The sequence below is a fragment of the Bos mutus genome, chromosome 7 (genome assembly GCF_027580195.1).
Source record: "Bos mutus isolate GX-2022 chromosome 7, NWIPB_WYAK_1.1, whole genome shotgun sequence".
Lineage (NCBI taxonomy): Eukaryota > Metazoa > Chordata > Mammalia > Artiodactyla > Bovidae > Bos > Bos mutus.
The window spans coordinates 59,431,082-59,450,880 of record NC_091623.1 but is presented as its reverse complement, the minus strand read 5'-3'; the positions used below and the strand labels follow the sequence as shown (position 1 = coordinate 59,450,880).

Below are 19,799 nucleotides of genomic sequence, written 5' to 3'. Positions count from 1 at the left end.
ACCCGTTGAGCCACTTGGGAAGCCCCTTCCTTCATTACACCTATCACTAATTTAAATCAAGTCCTAATTCGTGTGTGTGTGTGTGTGTGTGTGTGTGTGTGTGTGGCCGGTCTCCCCCACTAGGTTGTGAACTCCACGAGGACAGGGGTCTTGGTTTCCACAGTGTCCAGCACACAGTAGGTGCATAGTAAATATTTGCTTTAGGACTAGTCAGAAACTGTAGCCTGTACAGATGGAGACGGGGACCCCCGCAAACTCTCTAGATTCCCATACCCACCTCCCCAGAATTCTGTCTGTGGCTGTGACCCAGCCATGAGTCTCAGGATGCTCCCATCTGGTCCCAGGCCCCGCCCCTGTCAAAGCCCCGCCCCCAGGAGACAGAGCAGACCCAGAACCTTGGGGCCGGTGGTTGTAAACAGTTTTATTGATGGGGGGCAGGTGGGGGAGGCAAACTCCAGAGAGGGTCCAGGACTCAGCTGGCCACTCAGCTGGCATGCATGGTCAGCTGGAGGTCAAGGGGGAGGTCACAGAGGACGGGTGGCATGGGACCCTCTGACCACCCTGGGGCTGTATTTACAGGGGGGCCCCCCCGTCTTAGCCGTCCCCCAGACCGCCCGAGCCCTTAGACAGCTGCCAATGTGACATCTGGACAGGCCTCCCGAGTCCCCGCCTAAAACCCCTGCCGCACCTCCCCTCGAACTCCTAACCGGCACATCGGAGGCCCCCGGCCCTCTGGAAGCCCCGGCGTCGGCTCAGCCAACGCCCAGGCCGCTGGGACCTCCGCGCTCACACACAGACACGCACACTGCGCGTGGCCGTCGCCACACACACGCAGCAGCAGCCTGCAGGCACACACGCACGCCTCCCTCCCCTGCCTGGCCCCCTGCACACGGACACGGCATGCACACACACACACACACACCCACACACGCCAGGGGCCGGGTGGAGGAGGGCGCCTTTGGGTGGTTGGGTTGCGGGGGGAGCTTGGGTCTGCAGGTGCGCTCCTCGCCCCATTCCCACCACCTCCAAGCGCCACCCCCCGCCCCTCGGCCTCTACCCCGAGAACGGAGTTGTGCAATTGGTTTAGAAAACTGCAAAAGAAACGCAAATTGGAAAACAAACCAAAATCCACGCGCAGAAGGTCAACCTCAAATCCATAGCACATTCCGCCCGCCCCGTCTGCCCGCCGCAGACCGCCTCAGTGTCCTGCGGCTCTGGGGGCGCGTCGGGGTGGGGGGGAGGCCGAGCTCCTTGTGCTTCCCTGCGGCGGAGGGGAGCCCCCCCCCCCCGCGCGGCCGGGCTGGGGGTCTGAGCACCCACTTGGGAGCTGGCCCCGGGCTCTCGCTCCTGGTTCCCGTGGCTGGCACCGCCGAGGCGCGGGGCCGCGGCCTAGGGCACGGGGGGCGCAGTCCTGTCGGGGCCTCCGTAGGAGAGCAGGTGGGCCAAGTCCGTGACCGGCCGGGCGTGGCGGCCGCGGGGCCGGGCCTCGCCGCTGTTGATCGTGTGCGTGCGGCGCAGCGCGGCGGCCGGTGGGGCGTGCGCGCCTGGTCTCCGGAGACTGCCTGTGGGCGGCGGGCTCCAGGGCCGCGGGAAGCCGTCGGTGGACGAGCTGGGGTCCGAGGGGCCCGTGGGCGCCGACACCACCCGCCGGCGGTCCGGGCTGGCGTGGGGGGTAAGCGGGAAGTCGCCGTGGGAGGCGCGGCCCGGGCGCGCGGTGAAGAGGCGGGCGTCGGGGGCCGCCGGCTCGCCCGGCGCGGGGGGCGGCTCAGGGGCGCGGCCGGGGGCCAGCAGCAGGAGCGAGGACGAGGCGGAGGCCGTGAGCAGCGCCGGGCCGTGTTCCCAGGCACGGGGGCCCAGGGTGTGCGGGTGCGGGGTGGGCAAGCGCTTCTGGGGCAGCGGCGTCTGCTCGGGCGTGGGCAGCAGCCCAGAGTCCAGGTCGTGGGGTCCGCCCTGCAGCAGCGTGGCCTTGGTCCAGCCGTTCTGCATCAGGGGCGCCAGCAGAGCCTCCGGGGGACCCCCGGGCCCGCCGCCGCCGCCCCCGGCCCGGCCTCCGGGGCCGCCCGCCCGGCGCTCGCCCAGGCGGCTGACGCTCAGCACGGCCTCGCCGCCCCCGTGTGCCAGGATGGCTTCCTTGTCCTTGCGGCGGGCCAGTTCGCGCCGCTCGCGGAGCCCCACGTACCAGCCCACGCTGAAGCCGGACACCACGGCGCCCACCACGAAGGCCGCCACCGACGACGTCACCAGCAGGTTCACCGACACCAGCCCAGCGCGCTCCTCCGAGAGGCTGGCGCGCAGGAGTCCTGGCAGGGAGGGCGGCGTGAGAAGGGCTGGCCAGGGACCGTCCCCTGCACACCACCCGCGACCTCCAGCCGGTCTGTCCACCTCTCTGCTCAGGGGCGTCTCTCTGACCCTTTCAAAGCCCATTTGCCCATCCGTCTGTCCCCTGGCATCTGTGTTCCTAAAATCTGTCTGTCCACCTGCCTTTCTCTTGGCCTCTCTCTGCCCTCCCTCCCGTCCCCGTCTGTCTGTCCTTTTCCCACTACCCTACCTGGAACTGGGGCCCCCTGTCCTTCCCAAGCCCTGAGGGACGTCAGTGTATCCCATCCATCCAGGTGTGAGAACCCTGGAGGACCAGGACTTAGAGTCCCCAGGCCTCCTCCCCTCTCCCCTCTTACCTGTGCAGTCCCCTAAGCCTGAAGTGCTGGTCCCAGACACATCCTGCTCAAAGGTGGCTCTGATGGGGGGAGGGAGCAGAGAGGCACCGTCAGCAGAAACCCCTGGCAGAGCTGTGGTTGGTGGGGGTGGGGGACTCCCGACCATCAGGTGACTCAGTCACCCTCCCCACACCTCCCACTTCTCCAGTACCTGGTGCCAGGGCTCAGGAAGACACAGGAGCCATCCGGGGCCCACCCGCAGTAGGGGTCCTGACTACCAATGCAGTTCCTAGGGCAGACAAGGGACCCGGCAGGCAGATCAACCAGGGTTTCTGCAGAGGCACCTCTTACCGTCAGCTCTGGGAGTTCCCAAGACACATCTTAACAGTGGGGGCTATTCCTTCCCCATTTTACAGATGAGAGAACTGAGGCTCAGGAACGTTTACTTTTGTCCAAGGGACAGAGCCGGGTTTGGAGCCCAGATTTTGGATCTGTGCTATGGCATCACTGCTACCATGATGGCAGGCACGGGGCCAGGGTGCTCCATGCGGAGGGCTCACTCTGAGTCCAAGAGTGTGCCAGTATTTTGCAAACATCTGTTCCCTGGTCCCCAGCTTCTGCTTCTCTTAGAAATGTCTGTCAGATCCCATCCTACTCTGCCCACAGATCTCTGGGGCTCCCACCTCACTCTGGGGGTGGGGGAAAAAACCCAAGTCCTCCTGAGGCTCACAGACCCTGCCCAACCTTCCCTGTCTTCTCCCTCCCCATCACTCATTCTGCTCCAGCCATAGAGGGCTTCTCGCTGTTCCACCAACACACCCAGCATTCCTGCCCCAGGACCTTTGCACATGCTATGCCCTCTGTCCATCGTTCAGAGAGTCAGAATGCTGTTGGAGCCTGCACTTGAACTTGACTCTCCCCCTCTTTCCATGCTCACCTCCCTTCACTTCCCTTGCCCACACCTGGCCGGGGGCAGGGGGCACTCACTTCATGCATCCTGAGTATTGCTGGCAGCGCGCCACGGGCACTCGGACCACACAGCGGGGGAAGGCTGCCAGCAGGCCGCCTGAGGCCGCATCCAGCTCCAGGCTCAGCAGCCGCTGCCCTGTCTCGCCATCTCCAGACTGTCCACACCTGGGGATGAGCAGACTGGTAAGACTCAAGGGGAACGCCCTGTCTCCCTGCCCGCTGGCCCTGCCTCTTGTCCTCTGCCAGGCCTCACCTGTCAGGCCGGTAGGTCTCAAATTCCTCCAGGAAGACACTGGGTCCCGTGGTACCCGAGGCACTGGCGTTGGGCCAGACAAGGAACTTGAGGACGGTGCCTGCCTCAGACCCGAGGAAGATAACAGTCTGGTTGCCCCAGGGGCCGGCGCCCACGTCCACAGCCACTCGTGTCAGCTGGTGCCTTGGGGCCAGGGTGGAGCAGAAGTCAGGCTGCCGCCCAGCCCTGTGGTCCCCTGTGTGCACTCAGAGACACCACCCATGCTGGGCAAGGTGGACATGGGCGTGGCTCCAAGGGTGCACATCACAGAGAGAAACAGACCCCCAAAGCCAGCTCCTCCCTGGGCTCTCCTGTCTTCATCTCCCCATCTGCCTCCAACTCTGTGTCTCCCTCCATCTCTGCCTTCCTCTCGTGTCATGTCGGAAGTTGCCCCTGTGCTCCCTTCTCACTCACCACCCTGGCCTGGGCTCTTGTCCCCACCCAGGCCTGGCCACCAGTACCCCAGCCAAGTGTAGGAACTGACCGCATCAGAGTCCGAACGATCCAGGGTGCGTGGCCCAGGGAGGGCACGGCCTCGTCCATCAGGGGGTGTGTCTTGACAAAGTTGAGGATCTCGTCTGGGAAGGCGCTCGAGGCATTGTACTGCATGCCAGGAGCTGCGCAGCACCCGGGCCTGGGTGGGGGCGAGGGGTTGGTCAGGGCAGACCTGGAGGCCCCCACTGAGGGGCTCTGATTCACTAGGGTGCCCCTGCTCCAAGGGCCTCAGTTTTCTCCACCTGCATAATGGCTACAGCTGACCTCTGTGCTGTGCTGTGCTTAGTTGCTCACTCTTGTCCACCTCTTTGTGACCCCACAGACTTCAGCCCACCAAGCTCCTCTGTCCATGGGGATTCTCCAGGAAGGAATACTGGAGTGGGTTGCCATGCCCTCCTCCAGGGGATCTTCCCAACCAGGGATCAAACCCAGGTCTCCTGCATTGCAGGTGGATTCTTTACCGTCTAAGCCACCAGGGAAGCCCAAGAATACTGGAGTGGGTAGCCTATCCTATCTCCAGGGGATCTCCTTGACCCAGGAATTGAACCAGGGTCTCCTGTATTGCAGGCAGATTCTTTACCAGGTGAGCTACCAGGGAAGCCCACAGCTGACCTCGGCAACAGCTAAACAAGTGCCTGGGAGCCCCAGCCCTCAGTTCAGGGTCAGGATCCTACCCGGGTACCCACTGCAGGATGGAGGGGCCTCTCACCGGGGCCGCGGCACCTGATCCTCTGGCACGGGTGTCCAGATGGACTCAGGGGACTTCTGCTCACGGAAGCGGCCCTCAAACACGGCAGCCACCTGTGTCATGTCAAAGGCGCAGACAGCTGAGCCGGGGATGCTGTAGGTGGAGGCAGATGAAAGGAAGTGAGCCTGGCGGGGTGGGGAACTGCCCTGGGCAAGTGTGTGGAGGAGTGTTTGTCCTCTGGAGCAGTCAGACCTTCACTTTCCCGGGCCAGAGTTGCTGCCCACCCATCCAATCCAGTCATTCCACCATCTGAGCAGCAGATTCTCAGACTGGATCACAGCTCAGTTTCTCCATGGCCACCCATGTCCAGGTGCCCCTTTCACTTGCCTGGATGTCCAGTTTCCCAGATGCCACTCTTGCTCCCTTTCAACCCATTCCCGAGAGAGTTTTCCAGAAATGCAAGTCTGACTTGTTCCTCTTCTGCTCCTTACCCTCCCATAGTCCCCTAGTACCCTCAGGATAAAATTCAGGCTCCTCCCCACAGCCTGCCACCTCCCTGCTTCATATCCCCCACTTTCCATCTCGCTCGACCACTCTAGCCACACAGGCCGCCTCCCTATGGTTTAAACATTTCAAGCTCATTGGAGCCTCAGGGCCTTTGCACGTGCTGTTCCTTTAACTTGGAATGCTCTTCCCTTTCTCTCCATCTCATACCCATTGATGCCTCTTCTAGGACACCCTCCCTGACCCTTCCTCCAAAGGCAGAAAATAAAGACATGCCTGCATCTGCCAAGTTTTGGCCAGAGGGCCTTGGAGGGTCAGTGTTTGGCTTGGTCCCCCCTGGCCTGGGACAGAGGCCTCCTGGGAGCCCTGTTTTACCCAGCACAGGACCCCTGGGAATATGTGGTGAGTGATCGTGAGAACTCTCCACCTGCACCCACTGACCTGTTGCTGGGCGTGGAGAAAACAGCAAGGACCACAGGCCGGCCCCCCAGGCTGACCACGCCTGTGACAGCCTGCAGCACGTTGAAGTAGAAGTGAGAGTCCCCCGGCACAGAGCAGTTGAGCCGAGCCTTCAGGAATGATGTCCACTGCTTCTCCAGCACGCGAGGAGAGCCGCCCATGTCATTCTTGCAGACTCGGGCCACACGCGACACCACCACCTGGCACATCAGTGGGAAGACAGGGGCCTGAGCCCCATGTTCTGCCAGGCCCACCTGCAGGTTGCAAGGCCGCCACCCAGGATGGGATGGAGGAGGCTAGTTCTGGCTGGCTGTGAGTCCCTGGCCAGTCACCCTAGCCCCCTGGGCACCAGATTCCCCGGCGGAAATGTGGGGACGGTGATGATCACAGCCACCAAGACAACTGTAATCATCAGTGCCTCCACTGATGGATCCCCCACTAGGTGCCAGGCACTTATCCTCATCGTGTCTCACGTTCCTCCCAAAGCTCTATAGAGGAGGGTCTATGATCCCCGTGGTACAGAGGGGAAACTGAGGCACAGAGAAAGGGAAGTGACTGAAGCCCAAGGCCACACTAGTAGTAAGTGGCAGTCTGTGCACTTAACTGTCTGCATGGATTGAGAGATGGGATAGATGGATAGGTGGTGCAATGGAGGTGAATGGATGGATGGGTTAATGGATGGATAGAGGGGTGAATTTGAAGGGGACAGTGATGGACAATGAAGATAATGAAGAAGGAGATAATTGGTGGATGAAGGGGTGTGTGGATGGATGGATGGGTGTATGTAGATATGTATGTATGGATAAATGGATGGATGGATGGGTGGACAGATGAATGAGTATGTGGATGGATGGATAGGCAGATGAAGGAGATATGATAGATCATTATCATGGTATATCCATGGGTGGATAGAAGGTTGAATGGAATGGATGAGCAGGTTATGAGGAGAAGTTGGAGGCTAGATAACTGGATATATAGAGGGGTGGGCAGGTAAATGGAGAGATGGATGGTAATGGATGAGTTGATCAGTAGGAGGCCAGATCAACGGATGGTTGGTATATGAATGAATGGACAGGTAGATGGATGGATGGATGAAGAAGCCAATGAATGGGAGGTGGATGGATGGATTTACAGGTACACAGAAGGTAGATGAGTGGATGGATGGATGGTGGAGAATGGTTGAGGCAGGGGTGGGTGGATGGATAGATGGATAAATGGTTTGATGGACGTGTGGGTGGGCTGAAGATGGGTAAATGAGAGGGTGGCTGAGTGGCCAGACATATGGGCTGTGGTTGAAGAGTGGATAAATGGTTGGTATATGGGTGGATGGACAGACAAACAATAACAGGACTGGGACTGGAACCACGGGTGTATCAGACTTCAGACCTGGGACCCTCACCAGGGCTACTCCAGAAATGTCTTCAAGTCTCAGGGGCCTGGTCCTGGCTAGTGTGGAGGGCCCTGAGGGCCGGAGGGCCCCTCTCACCCTGGGTGGAGTTCCATGGACCCACCTCTGCTCTCCACTTCCGATGACTGGAGCCTCTCGACTACATGCCCCACTGCATGGGCCTCTCTAGGAGGGGAAATAGGACCTTACCTTCTCCAGGTAGTTAAACTCCATTGCGATCTCCCGGAAGAAGAAATAGATGTGGCTGCCCCACTCCACCGCGTGGACAAAGTATGGCTCTGTAGGAGAGAGAGGTGAAAACCCAGTTCGTGATGGGAGAAAGAGAGTTTCTGGAGCTGGGAACACAGTAGCCTGGGTGGCTGCTTTTACAGTGAAGTTGTGGGGGGAGAACATCAGCTGATTACCCAGGCAAAATAAAAGAAACTCAAAGTTTGGGATTTTTTTTTTGTTTGTGGGGGAGAGTGGGTGTCAAAATCCTAAAATCATTGTGTCTACTTTCCACAAACAGCAACGTCTACTATTTTGTCATCCTCCTGTGTTGAGCTGAGCTCCTGCTGAACCCCTCGTACTGTTCCATTTCAGGTTGCTAAGCCACTCATTTCCAGCAAGTTCTACTTTATACCCAAGTTAAACCTCTCCTCTAACTAGATCGTCAAAGAGGCCAGTAGGTTCCAAAGAGGAGATGGGAGTTCCCTGCCTATCTCCTCTGGGACTTTATTTTGGTGGGGAATTTGTGAGCTCTGCCAGGTCTGTCCCTATCGCCCCACCTTTGAACCACTTGGAGTCGTGTTTCACCGTGCGCAGAGTGGGCCGGTCCCCGAGACTGCGGTAGATGACGGCATCGATGGCGAGGAAGTCGGTAACGGTGGCTGTGAAGAGCATCCCTTCTGGGTGGGTGTGAATCGGGGGGACAGGTAAGAGATTAGATTGTAGACTTCAGAGGTTGGGGGGGTGTCAAAACCTGATCTTCAAGACTGAGCCCTGGGACTTCCCTGGTGGTCCAGTGGCTAAGACTCCATGCTCTCAAAGCAGGGGGCCCAGGTTCAATCCTTGTTCAGGGAACTAGATCCCACACGCAACAACTAAGAGTTCGCAGGCCACAACTAAGACCAATGCAGCCAAATAAATAAATAAAATATCTAAGAAAAAAACAGACTGAGCCCTGAGCTTAAGTGAGGCCTAAGTCCTAGGCTGAGCCCCAACCGTGCTGGGACCCAGACTTCAGCTGATCCTCAACTCCCCAGCTGATCCCCAACCTCAGCTGAGTTCTTCCTGCCTTGAGAGTCTGTCTGTTTCATAGCTGGAGAGATGGTCTCCCTGCTGTTGCTGCTGCTAAGTCGCTTCAGTCGTGTCCGACTCTGTGCGACCCCATAGGCGGCAGCCCACCAGGCTCCCCCGTCCCTGGGATTCTCTAGGCAAGAACACTGGAGTGGGTTGCCATTTCCTTCTCCAATGCATGAAAGTGAAAAGTGAAAGTGAAGTCACTCAGTTGTGTCTGACTCTTAGCGACCCCATGGACTGCAGCCTACCGGGCTCTTCCATCCATGGGATTTTCCCAGCCACCTTCTAAATGACCAAACTCCAAGAATGAAAAATTCCACGCCTTGCTCAGGGCTGAGGCCCCTTCAAATGGTCAGGGTTGGGGGCACTCACCAGAGAAGAGGGCAACGTTGGCGTGTTTGGGGTCGTATGGGCAGCGGGCCATGCCGCTGATGTTGTCCCGGAGGGGCTGCAGTGTGTCCATCTGCGGGGGTGGGGGGGAATAGGGTCTGAGTGACAGCTCCTGGCTGTACCTAGCAGCCCCTGGCTCCCCCAGCAACCCCCTCCGAGGGGAATCCTGATGCCACCTTGGATGCTGTGTGACTTTGTCAGTCACTTAACCTCTCTGGGGCTGAGTTTTGTTGTTGTTTAGTGGCTTAGTCGTGTCCGACTCTTTTGTGACCTCACCAAGCTCCTGTGTCCATGGGATTTCCCAGGCAAGAATACTGGAGTGGGTTGCCATTTCCTTCTCCAGGGGATCTTCCAGGGATGGAACCTGCGCCTCCTGCATTAGCAGGTGGATTTTTAACCGCTGAGCCACCAGGGAAATCCAGGGCTCAATTTACTGATCAGAAATTGGGTCTAGGAGTCGATCCTAGTCAATCCGATAACTGGCCTGTAGCCTAAGTAGCCTCAGCCTGTAGAGGCTGCCTTTGGAAGCCTCTTATGGAATTCCGGGTAATGGAGGGGAGGACAGTTCATCCAGTAAGGCTTCCTGTAGGAGGTGATGTGGCCTGGGGAAACGGCACGACCAGCAGAGGGCCCATGACCAAAGGGGCGCCGATGTTAAACCCGGGCGGGCAGGGCTTCGAAGGGCGGTGACTCACGCTGTAGTTGGCACACACGGGGTTGAAGGCATTGGAACCACACACGAAGAGAGTGGATTCGTCCCGAAGTAGAAGCACCTTTACAAAATTTCGACACTCGCCCTGGAATGGGGTGGGAAGAGAAAAGCCGGGGTGGGCGTGATCACGGGTGTGGGCGGGGCCACGACTGTAGGACGCGATGGGGCGTGGTGAAGGGCGGGGCCAGGGTAGAGGCGGAGCCCGATAGGGAGGGGTCAGGTTGTGGGCGTGACCAAAGCAGGGGGCTGAACTAGGAGAAGACTGGGGGCGTGGCCATGGCTAAGGGGCACAGACAAGAAAATAGGGCACTTGAAGGCGTGAGCTATGGCAAGGCCACTAGGGGAGTGGCCACTACTGAGGACCACCTTGAGGGCATGGCTAGGCTCTGGGAGTACCCATGGCAACAGGGGCCTGGCTTGGAATGAAAGCAGAGAAGGATTTGTCCTGTGAGATGGCCAGGACGGATTGGGGCGTTACCAAGGCTGATGCGGGCATGGCCAGGGCTCACTTACCTCCTGCTTGCCCTTCATCCGACACACGTTGATGTCGCTGGGGTTGGAGCGCCAGGTCAGCTTCTGAGAACACAGGGGGCTGGTGAGGGGAGCGGGGTCCCTGACGGACCCAGGAACCCTGCTAGGCAGACCTGAATCCACTGTGCTCCCCAGCGCAGTGTCCGGGCTCCCTAGTGGTAGCGCCAACAGCTGCCCCCTCCCCTCTCGCCTGCGCCCCTTCCTCACCCGCTGGTACCGCATTTCCGTTGATGTGGGGGGCTCCAGCTCCACCCGGTACAGGTTGTCCCTAGAGAAGGGGTGTAGTTAGTGAGATCGGGGGCCTCCCCCTACACATTCTATCCTCCCGGCAGCAGACGTGGTGTCCAACACATACCACACAGGGGCGTGCCAACACCTCTGCCACGCGCAGCTCCAACACTGAGCGTGCCTTCAGGCGCCTGAGCATGCCCTTACACGCCTCGTTGTGCCCTAAAATGAACGACGGGTTCTAGCACAGCCCACATGCCTTACCATGCCACCTCACACAACCCATAGCCTAGGGACCTACAGCTAACACGATGCACTGTCCAATGACTTTACATCCGATGTCCCCCCCACCCATCACCCCTCGGTCTCCCCAGGCTCTCACTTCTCCTCCACATGCAGCAGGGACTGCCCTGATCAAGGTCACTGGCCATTGTTAAGTCCAGCGGTCACTTCCCTGCTCTCTTCTCCCTTTCCACAGTGTCTCTCCCCACCAGTCCACTCTCCTTCTGAGAACACCACCCTCATTGGGTGCCTGGACCTGGCACCCACCTGCCTTCCCACCTCTCTGGGCCCTCCTCTTCCCCTGGTGGGCCCACGCCTGGGTGCTCTGGCCTCTTCCTTCCCCTAGCCATACTCCTCTGGGCAGCCTTGTCCACGCTCAGGGCGGAACCGTGTCTCTGTGCAGATGACACACACAGTCCTGTCTCCAGCCAGGGCCTCCCCTGAGTTCCAGATTTGGGGCCCGGCTAACCCTCAAGGTCTCCACAAGGGAGGGCTCACAGGTTTCTCACACTCGACACGGCCTCGCTGAGCCCGACCATCCCCCAAACCTGTCCCCCCCGCCTCCACCCCGACCACCCTCTCGGGTCAGGTGTTGTCTCGGCTGAGACAACAGTGTGGGAGGGACTCATCCCCGCTTCGCCTTCCCTCCCCATACCTTCACCTCTGCCTTCAATACGTATGGAGCGTTCATCCACTTCTCACACCCTCTACGGCCACCACTCTCGTTCAGCCCCCGTTACTGGACTGCCCAGGTGTAGGGGCTCCCGCCCTCACCGACACAGCCTGTCTTCCCCGCAGCAGCCACCGGAGAGCGGGTGTGAGCACCGGAGGGTCCACATTCTCCCCCACAGTCGGCTCTTCTCACAGCAGCCACTAGAGGGCACCTGTGAGCACCTGGGTCAGGCCCCGCCCCTCCTCTGCACAGCCCTCTTGGGTCCCATCTCCCTTGGGGTAAAAGCCTGAGTCCTCCCTGCAGCCCACAAGGCCCTGAACGACCTGCCCTGTCCTCTCCCTGCCCTCCCCTCCTCTCTCTCTCCCCCTGCTCCAGACATTTGCGCCTCTTCACTGTCCCTTCACCATACGAGACACAGTCCTGCCCCAGGACCTTTGCATAGGCTACATCCTCTGCTCTGACGTCTCTCTCCCTCAGATTTCCTCACAGCTGGCTCCTCATCCTTCAGGTCTCAACTCAAATGTCACCTTCTCAAAGAAGCCCTTGATGCCACTTCAGCACCCTCTCTAGCACCCAGTGAATTCTAACCAGACAGCTGTGCCCACTTGGTAACACACTATAAGCGGGCTCTGGGCTTCAACCACACCCAGAGTTCAGCACTTGAAATTCCCACCCCAGGGGCACATATTCACATTCCAGCCGAACTACAGGCCCTATACCACAAACCTCCCTAAAATGCTACCACCTGCTCCCCACACCTCACCCACCGCATACTCTGCCCGGCAGTTTCTCCTACCTGCCCCCGATGAACAGCGTTCTATTGACCCGAAGAACTCGCTGGATGTTGAGGTCATCAGCGTCTTCTGAGGGGGTCAGGCGTCCTGGCCCACTGCCCACGAACACGGGATAGTGATTCAGGTCTGGAGGAGGGCAGAGGAAGGGTGTGATCCAGGGCCAGGGTGAGTCTGGCCTGGTGAGACCCCGGGGGAGGGGGACTCCCTCCCCCATCTCAAGACTCCCCACTCACAGTCCCTCGGGGCCACGCTGAGCGGCGGCGGCTCCTCGGGGAAGAGGCCGTGGGCGCCTCCCAGGAGCAGCAGCAGGAGCAGTAGGGCCGGACGGGAAGGGGGCCCTCGCGGGGTCCGCATGGCGAGGTCAGGGCGATAGGAGGTAACACCTGCGAGCGAGGGGCGGGGCGGTGAGCCGTGTGGCCTGCAGTCCCGATTGCTGCCAGCAGAGGGAGCGCGAGTGTCACGGCGTCCGGAACCTTCAAGTCCCGGAAAACTTTCCCATTGGGGTAATAATTTAAAAATAACAATCATGGCATTGGCAATAATAATATCAGCACTTACTAATTACCAGAACAACTTTCTGACTACATTTTAAAGCGAAAGTTCAGGAAACGGTTCCTAACAAAAAATTAATCATGAGACTAATTTAAAAATTAAATGATTTTAAGTTAAAAATGAATAATAACACATTTCAAAACATATATGTATTTAAAAATTCAATCTCAAAACATACGTTTAAAGTATTCTTAAAACACAAAAATCTTAAAACGCTCAGAAAAAGAAAAAGAAATTCAAAAGCCCTAGGAATTTTATAAACCACAATCTGGGAACTGCAGAACTTTGGAATTGCAGAATATTCCAGCTGGCTGGGGACCTCAGAGGCCGTGGTGAGCCCAACTTCCTTCCGAGTCCAGCCTTTCGGTCCTCTGCTGACATACTTCTGTGACAGGAGCCTCACCACCTTTATGAAGGGTTGTGGGAGAGGCTGCTTCCTGCTCTAGGTGTGTGGAGACCCCTCCCCTACCCGAGTGATGCTCTGGTTGATGGTGTAAACAGAACTCACCCTCTGGAACCCAGCCCTCCAGGCCCCTTTCAGAAGAGGCGCCGTCCGGAGGCCCCAGGAAAACATCCGAAGCCTCGTCCTCCTGTGAAGTCCCGGGCTAGCTCTGAGCCTCAGTTTCCCTGCCTGAGCAGCAGATACATCTCCCAGCCCTGCCCAGGCCCTGGGGGCATGGGGATTCCGAATCCTTGGAGGTGGACATGAGCCGGGAACTTTGGCCCTGGAGCGTCTGCCTCCGAGGATTCAGGGCCAAAAAACAGGAAGGCCTTGCGTGGGGCGGCAGTGTTTCCTCTCCGACCCTGAGCTTCCAGGATTTGTGACTCAGCCGACTCCAGGATCCCATGTGCGTGTGGACCTGGCTCTGCTTCCTTCAGTTTCCTGCCCGGGCTCCTCCCCTGCTCCACAACTGCCCGAGTCTCCCAGTGACCCCAGAGTCAGGCCACCAGTACTGCCGTTCAAGGCCCCCAACTCCACAGCCAGACCTCAACTCTCCACCCCACCCCGAAAATCTCCTCCCCACACCTGCGAGGACACCTCACCTCAGCCTCTGCGGTGTTCTGTCTGCTGTGCCTTCTTTTTTTAAACATTTTAATATTGTGGTCCAATGTACAGAGGGGCTTCCCTAGTGGCTCAGTGGTAAAGTACCTGCCTGCCAATGCAGGAGAGGAACAGTTCGATCCCAGGGTCGGGAAGATCCCCTGGAGAAGGAGATGGCAACCCACTCCAGTATTCTTGCCTAGGAAAGTCCATGGACAGAGGAGCCTGGCGGGCTATAGTCCGTGGGTTCACAAAGAGTCAAATACCACCAAAACATATATAACATAAAATTTGCCATCTTAACCATAAGTGGCATTAAATACATTCACGTTGTCGTGCAACCATCCTACGACCCACCTCCAGAATTTTCTCATCTTCCCAAACTGAAACTCTGTCCCCATGACACAGGCTCACCACCCCCTCCCCTACCCCCTGGCCCCACCATCTACTTCCTGTCTCTGTGGATCTGACTCTAGGGACCTCCTGTGAGTGGAACCAGACAGTATTTGTCCTTCTGTGTCTGGCTTCCCTCATTGAGCATCACATCCTCAGGGGGCATCCTTGTTGTATCAAGCGTCAGACTGTCCTTCCTTTTTAAGGCTGAGTGAAATTCCATGGTGTGGATGGACCACATTTTACTTACGCATTTACCTGTCGATGGACAATGGGGCTGCTTCCACCTTTGGGCTGTTGTGAACATCTATGAACATGGCTGTGCAAACATTTCTTTGAAACCCTGCTTTCATTTCTTTTGGGTGTCTATGTAGGAGTGGAATTGCTGGATCGAATGGTGACTCTACGTTTAACTTCTGGAGGAATCGCCAAGCTCTTCTCCACCGTGTCTGCACCATATTATATTCCCACCAGCATCACCCATGTGTTCCAATTTCTCTTGCCAACACTACTTTCTGCTTTTTGATAGTAGCCATCGCAAGAGGTGTAAGGCAGTGCTCTGGGCCTCTTATCCATGTTTTATCGGAATTGTATTTAACTTCAGAAACTTTAAGACAACAGCTTCCACTCACAGGCCATGCAGCACTGTGATGAGTGGCGAAGCTCCAAGGTCATAAGGGTTCAAATCCCAGCTCTGCTCTGTACATGCTGTGTGACTTGGACACAGCACTCCACCTCTCCCGGCCTGCTTCCTCATCTGTGAAATGGGCATGGTAACAGCACTGACCTCACAGGCCTGTGGTGGGTGATAGCACAGAGCCGAGAAATGCTGCAGGTGCTCAGAAAATGCTAATTCTTATTATGATTGTTGTTGCCATTGGTATATTAAAAGTATCAGAGGCCAAGCTGAGTGGTTTCCAGGAATTGCTTCATGGTAACCCCAAGGGCTCTAGCAGGGTTGGTATAACATTCAACCCATTTTTGCAGATGGTGGAACTGAGGGGCTGATTTGCTGGCCATGACCCACCAGTGAGGACTGATCACAGGGCTCTCTCTGGCTCCAGGATTTTGCTCCTAGGAGTTGAGCGTTTGAACAGTCATGACAAGATTAATAACCACCCATTCCCTCACCCTTCAACCAGGTAAAGCCAGCAGTTACTTTTTTTCTTTTTTTTAATTTTTTTTGGTTGCATTGCTTAGCATGTGGGATCTTAGTTCCCTGACCAGGGATCAAACCCTTGTCCCCTGCATTGGAAGTGCAGAGTCTTAACTGCTGGATATCTGGGGGAGTCCCAGAGGCCAGCAGTTATTTAACACCCAGTTCACAGACAGGCAGGCTGAGGTCAGGATGGGACCTCACGCCTCATTTTTTCTCCTGGTTTTTGTCATGCAGCCACTTGGGGCTAGAAGGATGTTCCTGTCATCCCTCTGTCCACAGCTGCCCCAGCCACTCAGAACCAACCTGGGACCCCTGAAACCCAAACTAGGCTTTTCTTGCCTCAAACCTGCTTCTCTTACCAGATACCTGACTTAAGAATGGCCCCATTGTCCTTGAGCCAAAGACCAGGATGTTGGCCTCCCAGTCCCTTCCTCCACCCTGAACGCCCCAAGGCCCAGCTCCCACCCCCTACCTGGCTTCCAGTCCCAACCCTTCAGTATCTTCCTTAAGGTAGCAAAGGAATCTTTCTAGAACCCAAATCTCATTTGTTTCTCTCCTGCTCTAAACCAGGGTCTCTCCCCTTCAGCACCGCTGACATTTGGGACCAGATCATTCTCTGGTGGGGGCTGTCCTGGGCACTGTGCCAGAAGCATCCCTGGCCCTAACTCACTCAATGCCAGGAGCATCCCTCAATGGTGACAACCAAAAACATCCCCAGACATCATCCAGTCTCCCCTGGGGGGGAAACCCACCCCTAGCTGAGAACTTCTGCTCTAAAGCTTTCTATGGCTCCCCAGTGCCCTTGAAATGACATCTCCTCCCTTCCCTCTCCACCTCTGGGCATCTGCATGTGCTGTTCTCTCTGCCTGGAACACCTGCCTCCTGCTCCTAGTAACCTGATGAACAGGTTCATCACCTTAACACCTCCTCCAGGAAGACTTCCCAGATCAGCCCGATTGACTTCCTCCAGCCTCCTGCCTGCCTGTGCATCCCCTGTGAGTGCCCTGCTCACCCCATCTTCTAAATGCCTGGCTAACTGTTCACCTTTCCCACTGGACTCTGAGCCCCACATGGATGGTGGGGCTGAGTCTGTCTTGGCCACCACTGTGTCCCCACCACCCAGCACAAGACCTGGCAATACAAGCTCAATAAACAGTAAAAATAGCAAACACCAAGCACTTTCTATGGGCCAGGAACTGTTCTAAGGGCTTCAATGAACTCATTTGATCCACACAACACATCCCATAGGTGGGTGCTGTTAATATGCCCCTTACACAGACGGGGAAACTGAGGCACAGAGAGGCGAAGTCACGACCAAATGGAAGTGGTGGAGCCAAGATCCAAATCCACTCAGTTTTCTTTTTCTTTTTTTGGCTGCACAGTGTGTGGGATCTTACCTCCCTGATTAGAGATTGAACCAGTGTCTCCTGCATTGGAAAGTGGATTCTTAACCATGGGGCCACCAGCGAAGTCCCTGAAACCCACTTAAATGACGCATTAGTTTGATGATGGTGCAGAACTGAACCCCACATGCTGTTTTGCAGGAGTCGGGGTCACTTCAGGGTCAACCCACTGCACCTGGCCTCAGTTTACCCACCTGACCTGGGGTTATCGGAGGCCTCAGCATCTCCCTCACCACCCCCAAGACCATCTGCTTCTCTCCATGAAACTTGAGGCATCTCTGCCAGCAGCCACTCGGCGCCTGTCTGCCCGGAAGCGGCCCCACCACCTGCCCCGGCACCTGGCCACCAGGAGCAGGACCTCCCCCAGGACCAGGCGGGAGGAGTCACATGGCTGGCATGTGCAACCCATGGTGTGCAGGCTACCTATGCACCTACGTGTCTGCCTGCCTGCAGCCCTTAGAATGTGCATTTATGCCTGTGGGGATGGGAGGGACGGTTAAAGAGACAGAGATCCCCCCAGGAGGGCTTGCGGGTACTATGACACCACCTCTCTGCCCAACCTCCATCACTCCAAGTCTTGACACAGTCCCATTGTACAGATGAAGAAACTGAGGCAGGTATGGAAATCCCCTCCAGGCTACCTGCTTCACCCTCCACCTTTTCAGGTACCATATGGCCTTAGCTTGTATACCTTCATCATAGATTTGAATTTCCTTCTGAAACATTTTTCCCACCTGGCCAGGGTGTCTGGGCTACTCTCTCCCTGCCCCACCCCCAGCAGTTCAGCATAAATTTCAGGATCAGCTGGCAAGTTCCAAAACAAACAACATAAAACCTGTTAGGATTTTCACTGGAACATAGAACTAACTGATTTATTGACTGACAGTTCCCTGTCTTCACTAATGGCTCAGGTCACACCTGGGAGTCACTCCCAACTCCCTCCAACATCACCCCCCACCCCATTCTTTCACGCTCACATCCAATGCCAGCTGTACTGTGGGGTCTGCCAAATTCATCCTGAATTTTCACCCCTCGCTAGTCTGTTCTCTGGTCAGCTCCCAACATCTCCTGCCTGGACCCCAGTTTCCTCCAGCTGGACCCCAACTCCCACACTTAATCCCTACAGTCTGTCCTCCACCGATCAGATCAGATCAGATCAGATCAGTTAGTCAGTCATGTCCAACTCTTTGCGACCCCATGAATTGCAGCACGCCAGGCCTCCCTGTCCATCACCAACTCCCGGAGTTCACTCAGACTCACGTCCATCGAGTCAGTGATGCCATCCAGCCATCTCATCCTCTGTCGTCCCCTTCTCCTCCTTCCCCCAATCCCTCGCAGCATCAGAGTCTTTTCCAATGAGTCAACTCTTCACATGAGGTGGCCAAAGTACTGGAGTTTCAGCTTTAGCATCATTCCTTCCAAAGAAATCCCAGGGCTGATCTCCTTCAGAATGGACTGGTTGGATCTCCTTGCAGTCCAAGGGACTCTCAACAGTCTTCTCCAACACCACAGTTCAAAAGCATCAATTCTTCGGCGCTCAGCCTTCTTCACAGTCCAACTCTGACATCCATACATGACCACTGGAAAAACTATAGCCTTGACTAGATGGACCTTTGTTGGCAAAGTAATGTCTCTGCTTTTGAATATGCTATCTAGGTTGGTCATAACTTTCCTTCCAAGGAGTAAGCGTCTTTTTAATTTCATGGCTGCAGTCACCATCTGCAGTGATTTTGGAGCCCAGAAAAAGAAAGTCTGACACTGTTTCCACTGTTTCCCCATCTATTTGCCATGAAGTGATGGGACTGGATGCCATGATCTTCGTTTTCTGAATGTTGAGCCTTAAGCCAACTTTTTCACTCTCCACTTTCACTTTCATCAAGAGGCTTTTTAGTTCCTCTTCACTTTCTGCCATAAGGGTGGTGTCATCTGCATATCTGAGGTTATTGATATTTCTCCCGGCAATCTTGATTCCAGCTTGTGTTTCTTCCAGTCCAGCGTTTCTCATGAGGTACTCTGCATAGAAGTTTAATAAACAGGGTGACAATATACAGCCTTGACGTACTCCTTTTCCTATTTGGAACCAGTCTGTTGTTCCATGTCCAGTTCTAACTGTTGCTTCCTGACCTGCATACAGATTTCTCAAGAGGCAGATCAGGTGGTCTGGTATTCCCATCTCTTTCAGAATTTTCCACAGTTGATTGTGATCCACACAGTCAAAGGCTTTGGCATAGTCAATAAAGCAGAAATAGATGTTTTTCTGGAACGCTCTTGCTTTTTCCATGATCCAGAGGATGTTGGCAATTTGATCTCTGGTTCCTCTGCCTTTTCTAAAAGGAGCTTGAACATCAGGAAGTTCACGGTTCACATATTGCTGAAGCCTGACTTGGAGAATTTTGAGCATTACTTTACTAGCATGTGAGATGAGTGCAATTGTGCGGTAGTTTGAGCATTCTTTGGCATTGCCTTTCTTTGGGATTGGAATGAAAACTGACCTCTTCCAGTCCTGTGGCCACTGCTGAGTTTTCCAAATTTGCTGGCATATTGAGTGCAGCACTTTCACAGCGCCATCTTTCAGGATACCGAAGCAACCCCTAAAGGGCACCCATTAGCACTTGAATCAGGCTCCGCCCCTCCTCTGTCTACACCCCTCGGGGCCTCCCACATCCCTCCCAGTAAAAATCCAAGCTTTTCTTGGTGGCCCATAAGACTTCACATGACCTCCCTCATCTTCTCCCTGTTCTTCCCTCTTCCTGTTTCCTACCCTCCCCGCTGTGCTACGACCACATAGGCCTCCTCCCTATTCCTGCAACACACCTGGTCTGGCCCTGCCCCAGGGCCTTTGTACTGGCTGTTCCTCACTTGAGAAAGCCTCTTCTCTCAGATACACACA

General features: G+C 56.3%; 1 protein-coding gene across 2 annotated transcripts in view; it reads right to left on the bottom strand.

Annotated features, from left to right (window-relative positions):
- Window positions 1-401: 401 nt before the first annotated feature.
- Window positions 402-19,799, bottom strand: part of SEMA6B (semaphorin 6B) — a 30,511-nt gene continuing 11,113 nt past the window's right edge. Inside the window, exons 1-17 of one of the 2 annotated variants that reach the window (XM_070373893.1) lie at window positions 13,421-13,725; window positions 12,594-12,743; window positions 12,363-12,486; window positions 10,591-10,651; window positions 10,366-10,428; window positions 9,836-9,937; window positions 9,123-9,213; window positions 8,237-8,356; window positions 7,659-7,747; window positions 6,044-6,261; window positions 5,120-5,251; window positions 4,400-4,549; window positions 3,877-4,059; window positions 3,642-3,788; window positions 2,866-2,943; window positions 2,676-2,734; window positions 402-2,300 (exon numbers count right to left, since the gene is read on the bottom strand). In XM_070373893.1, coding sequence (XP_070229994.1) covers window positions 1,390-2,300; window positions 2,676-2,734; window positions 2,866-2,943; window positions 3,642-3,788; window positions 3,877-4,059; window positions 4,400-4,549; window positions 5,120-5,251; window positions 6,044-6,261; window positions 7,659-7,747; window positions 8,237-8,356; window positions 9,123-9,213; window positions 9,836-9,937; window positions 10,366-10,428; window positions 10,591-10,651; window positions 12,363-12,486; window positions 12,594-12,714 — 2,649 coding nt within the window. In that variant the 5' untranslated portion in view covers window positions 12,715-12,743; window positions 13,421-13,725 and the 3' untranslated portion in view covers window positions 402-1,389. Of the gene's footprint in view, window positions 2,301-2,675; window positions 2,735-2,865; window positions 2,944-3,641; window positions 3,789-3,876; window positions 4,060-4,399; window positions 4,550-5,119; window positions 5,252-6,043; window positions 6,262-7,658; window positions 7,748-8,236; window positions 8,357-9,122; window positions 9,214-9,835; window positions 9,938-10,365; window positions 10,429-10,590; window positions 10,652-12,362; window positions 12,487-12,593; window positions 12,744-13,420; window positions 13,726-19,799 lie in introns of those variants that run through there. The other variant, XM_070373894.1, reaches the window with a different exon arrangement.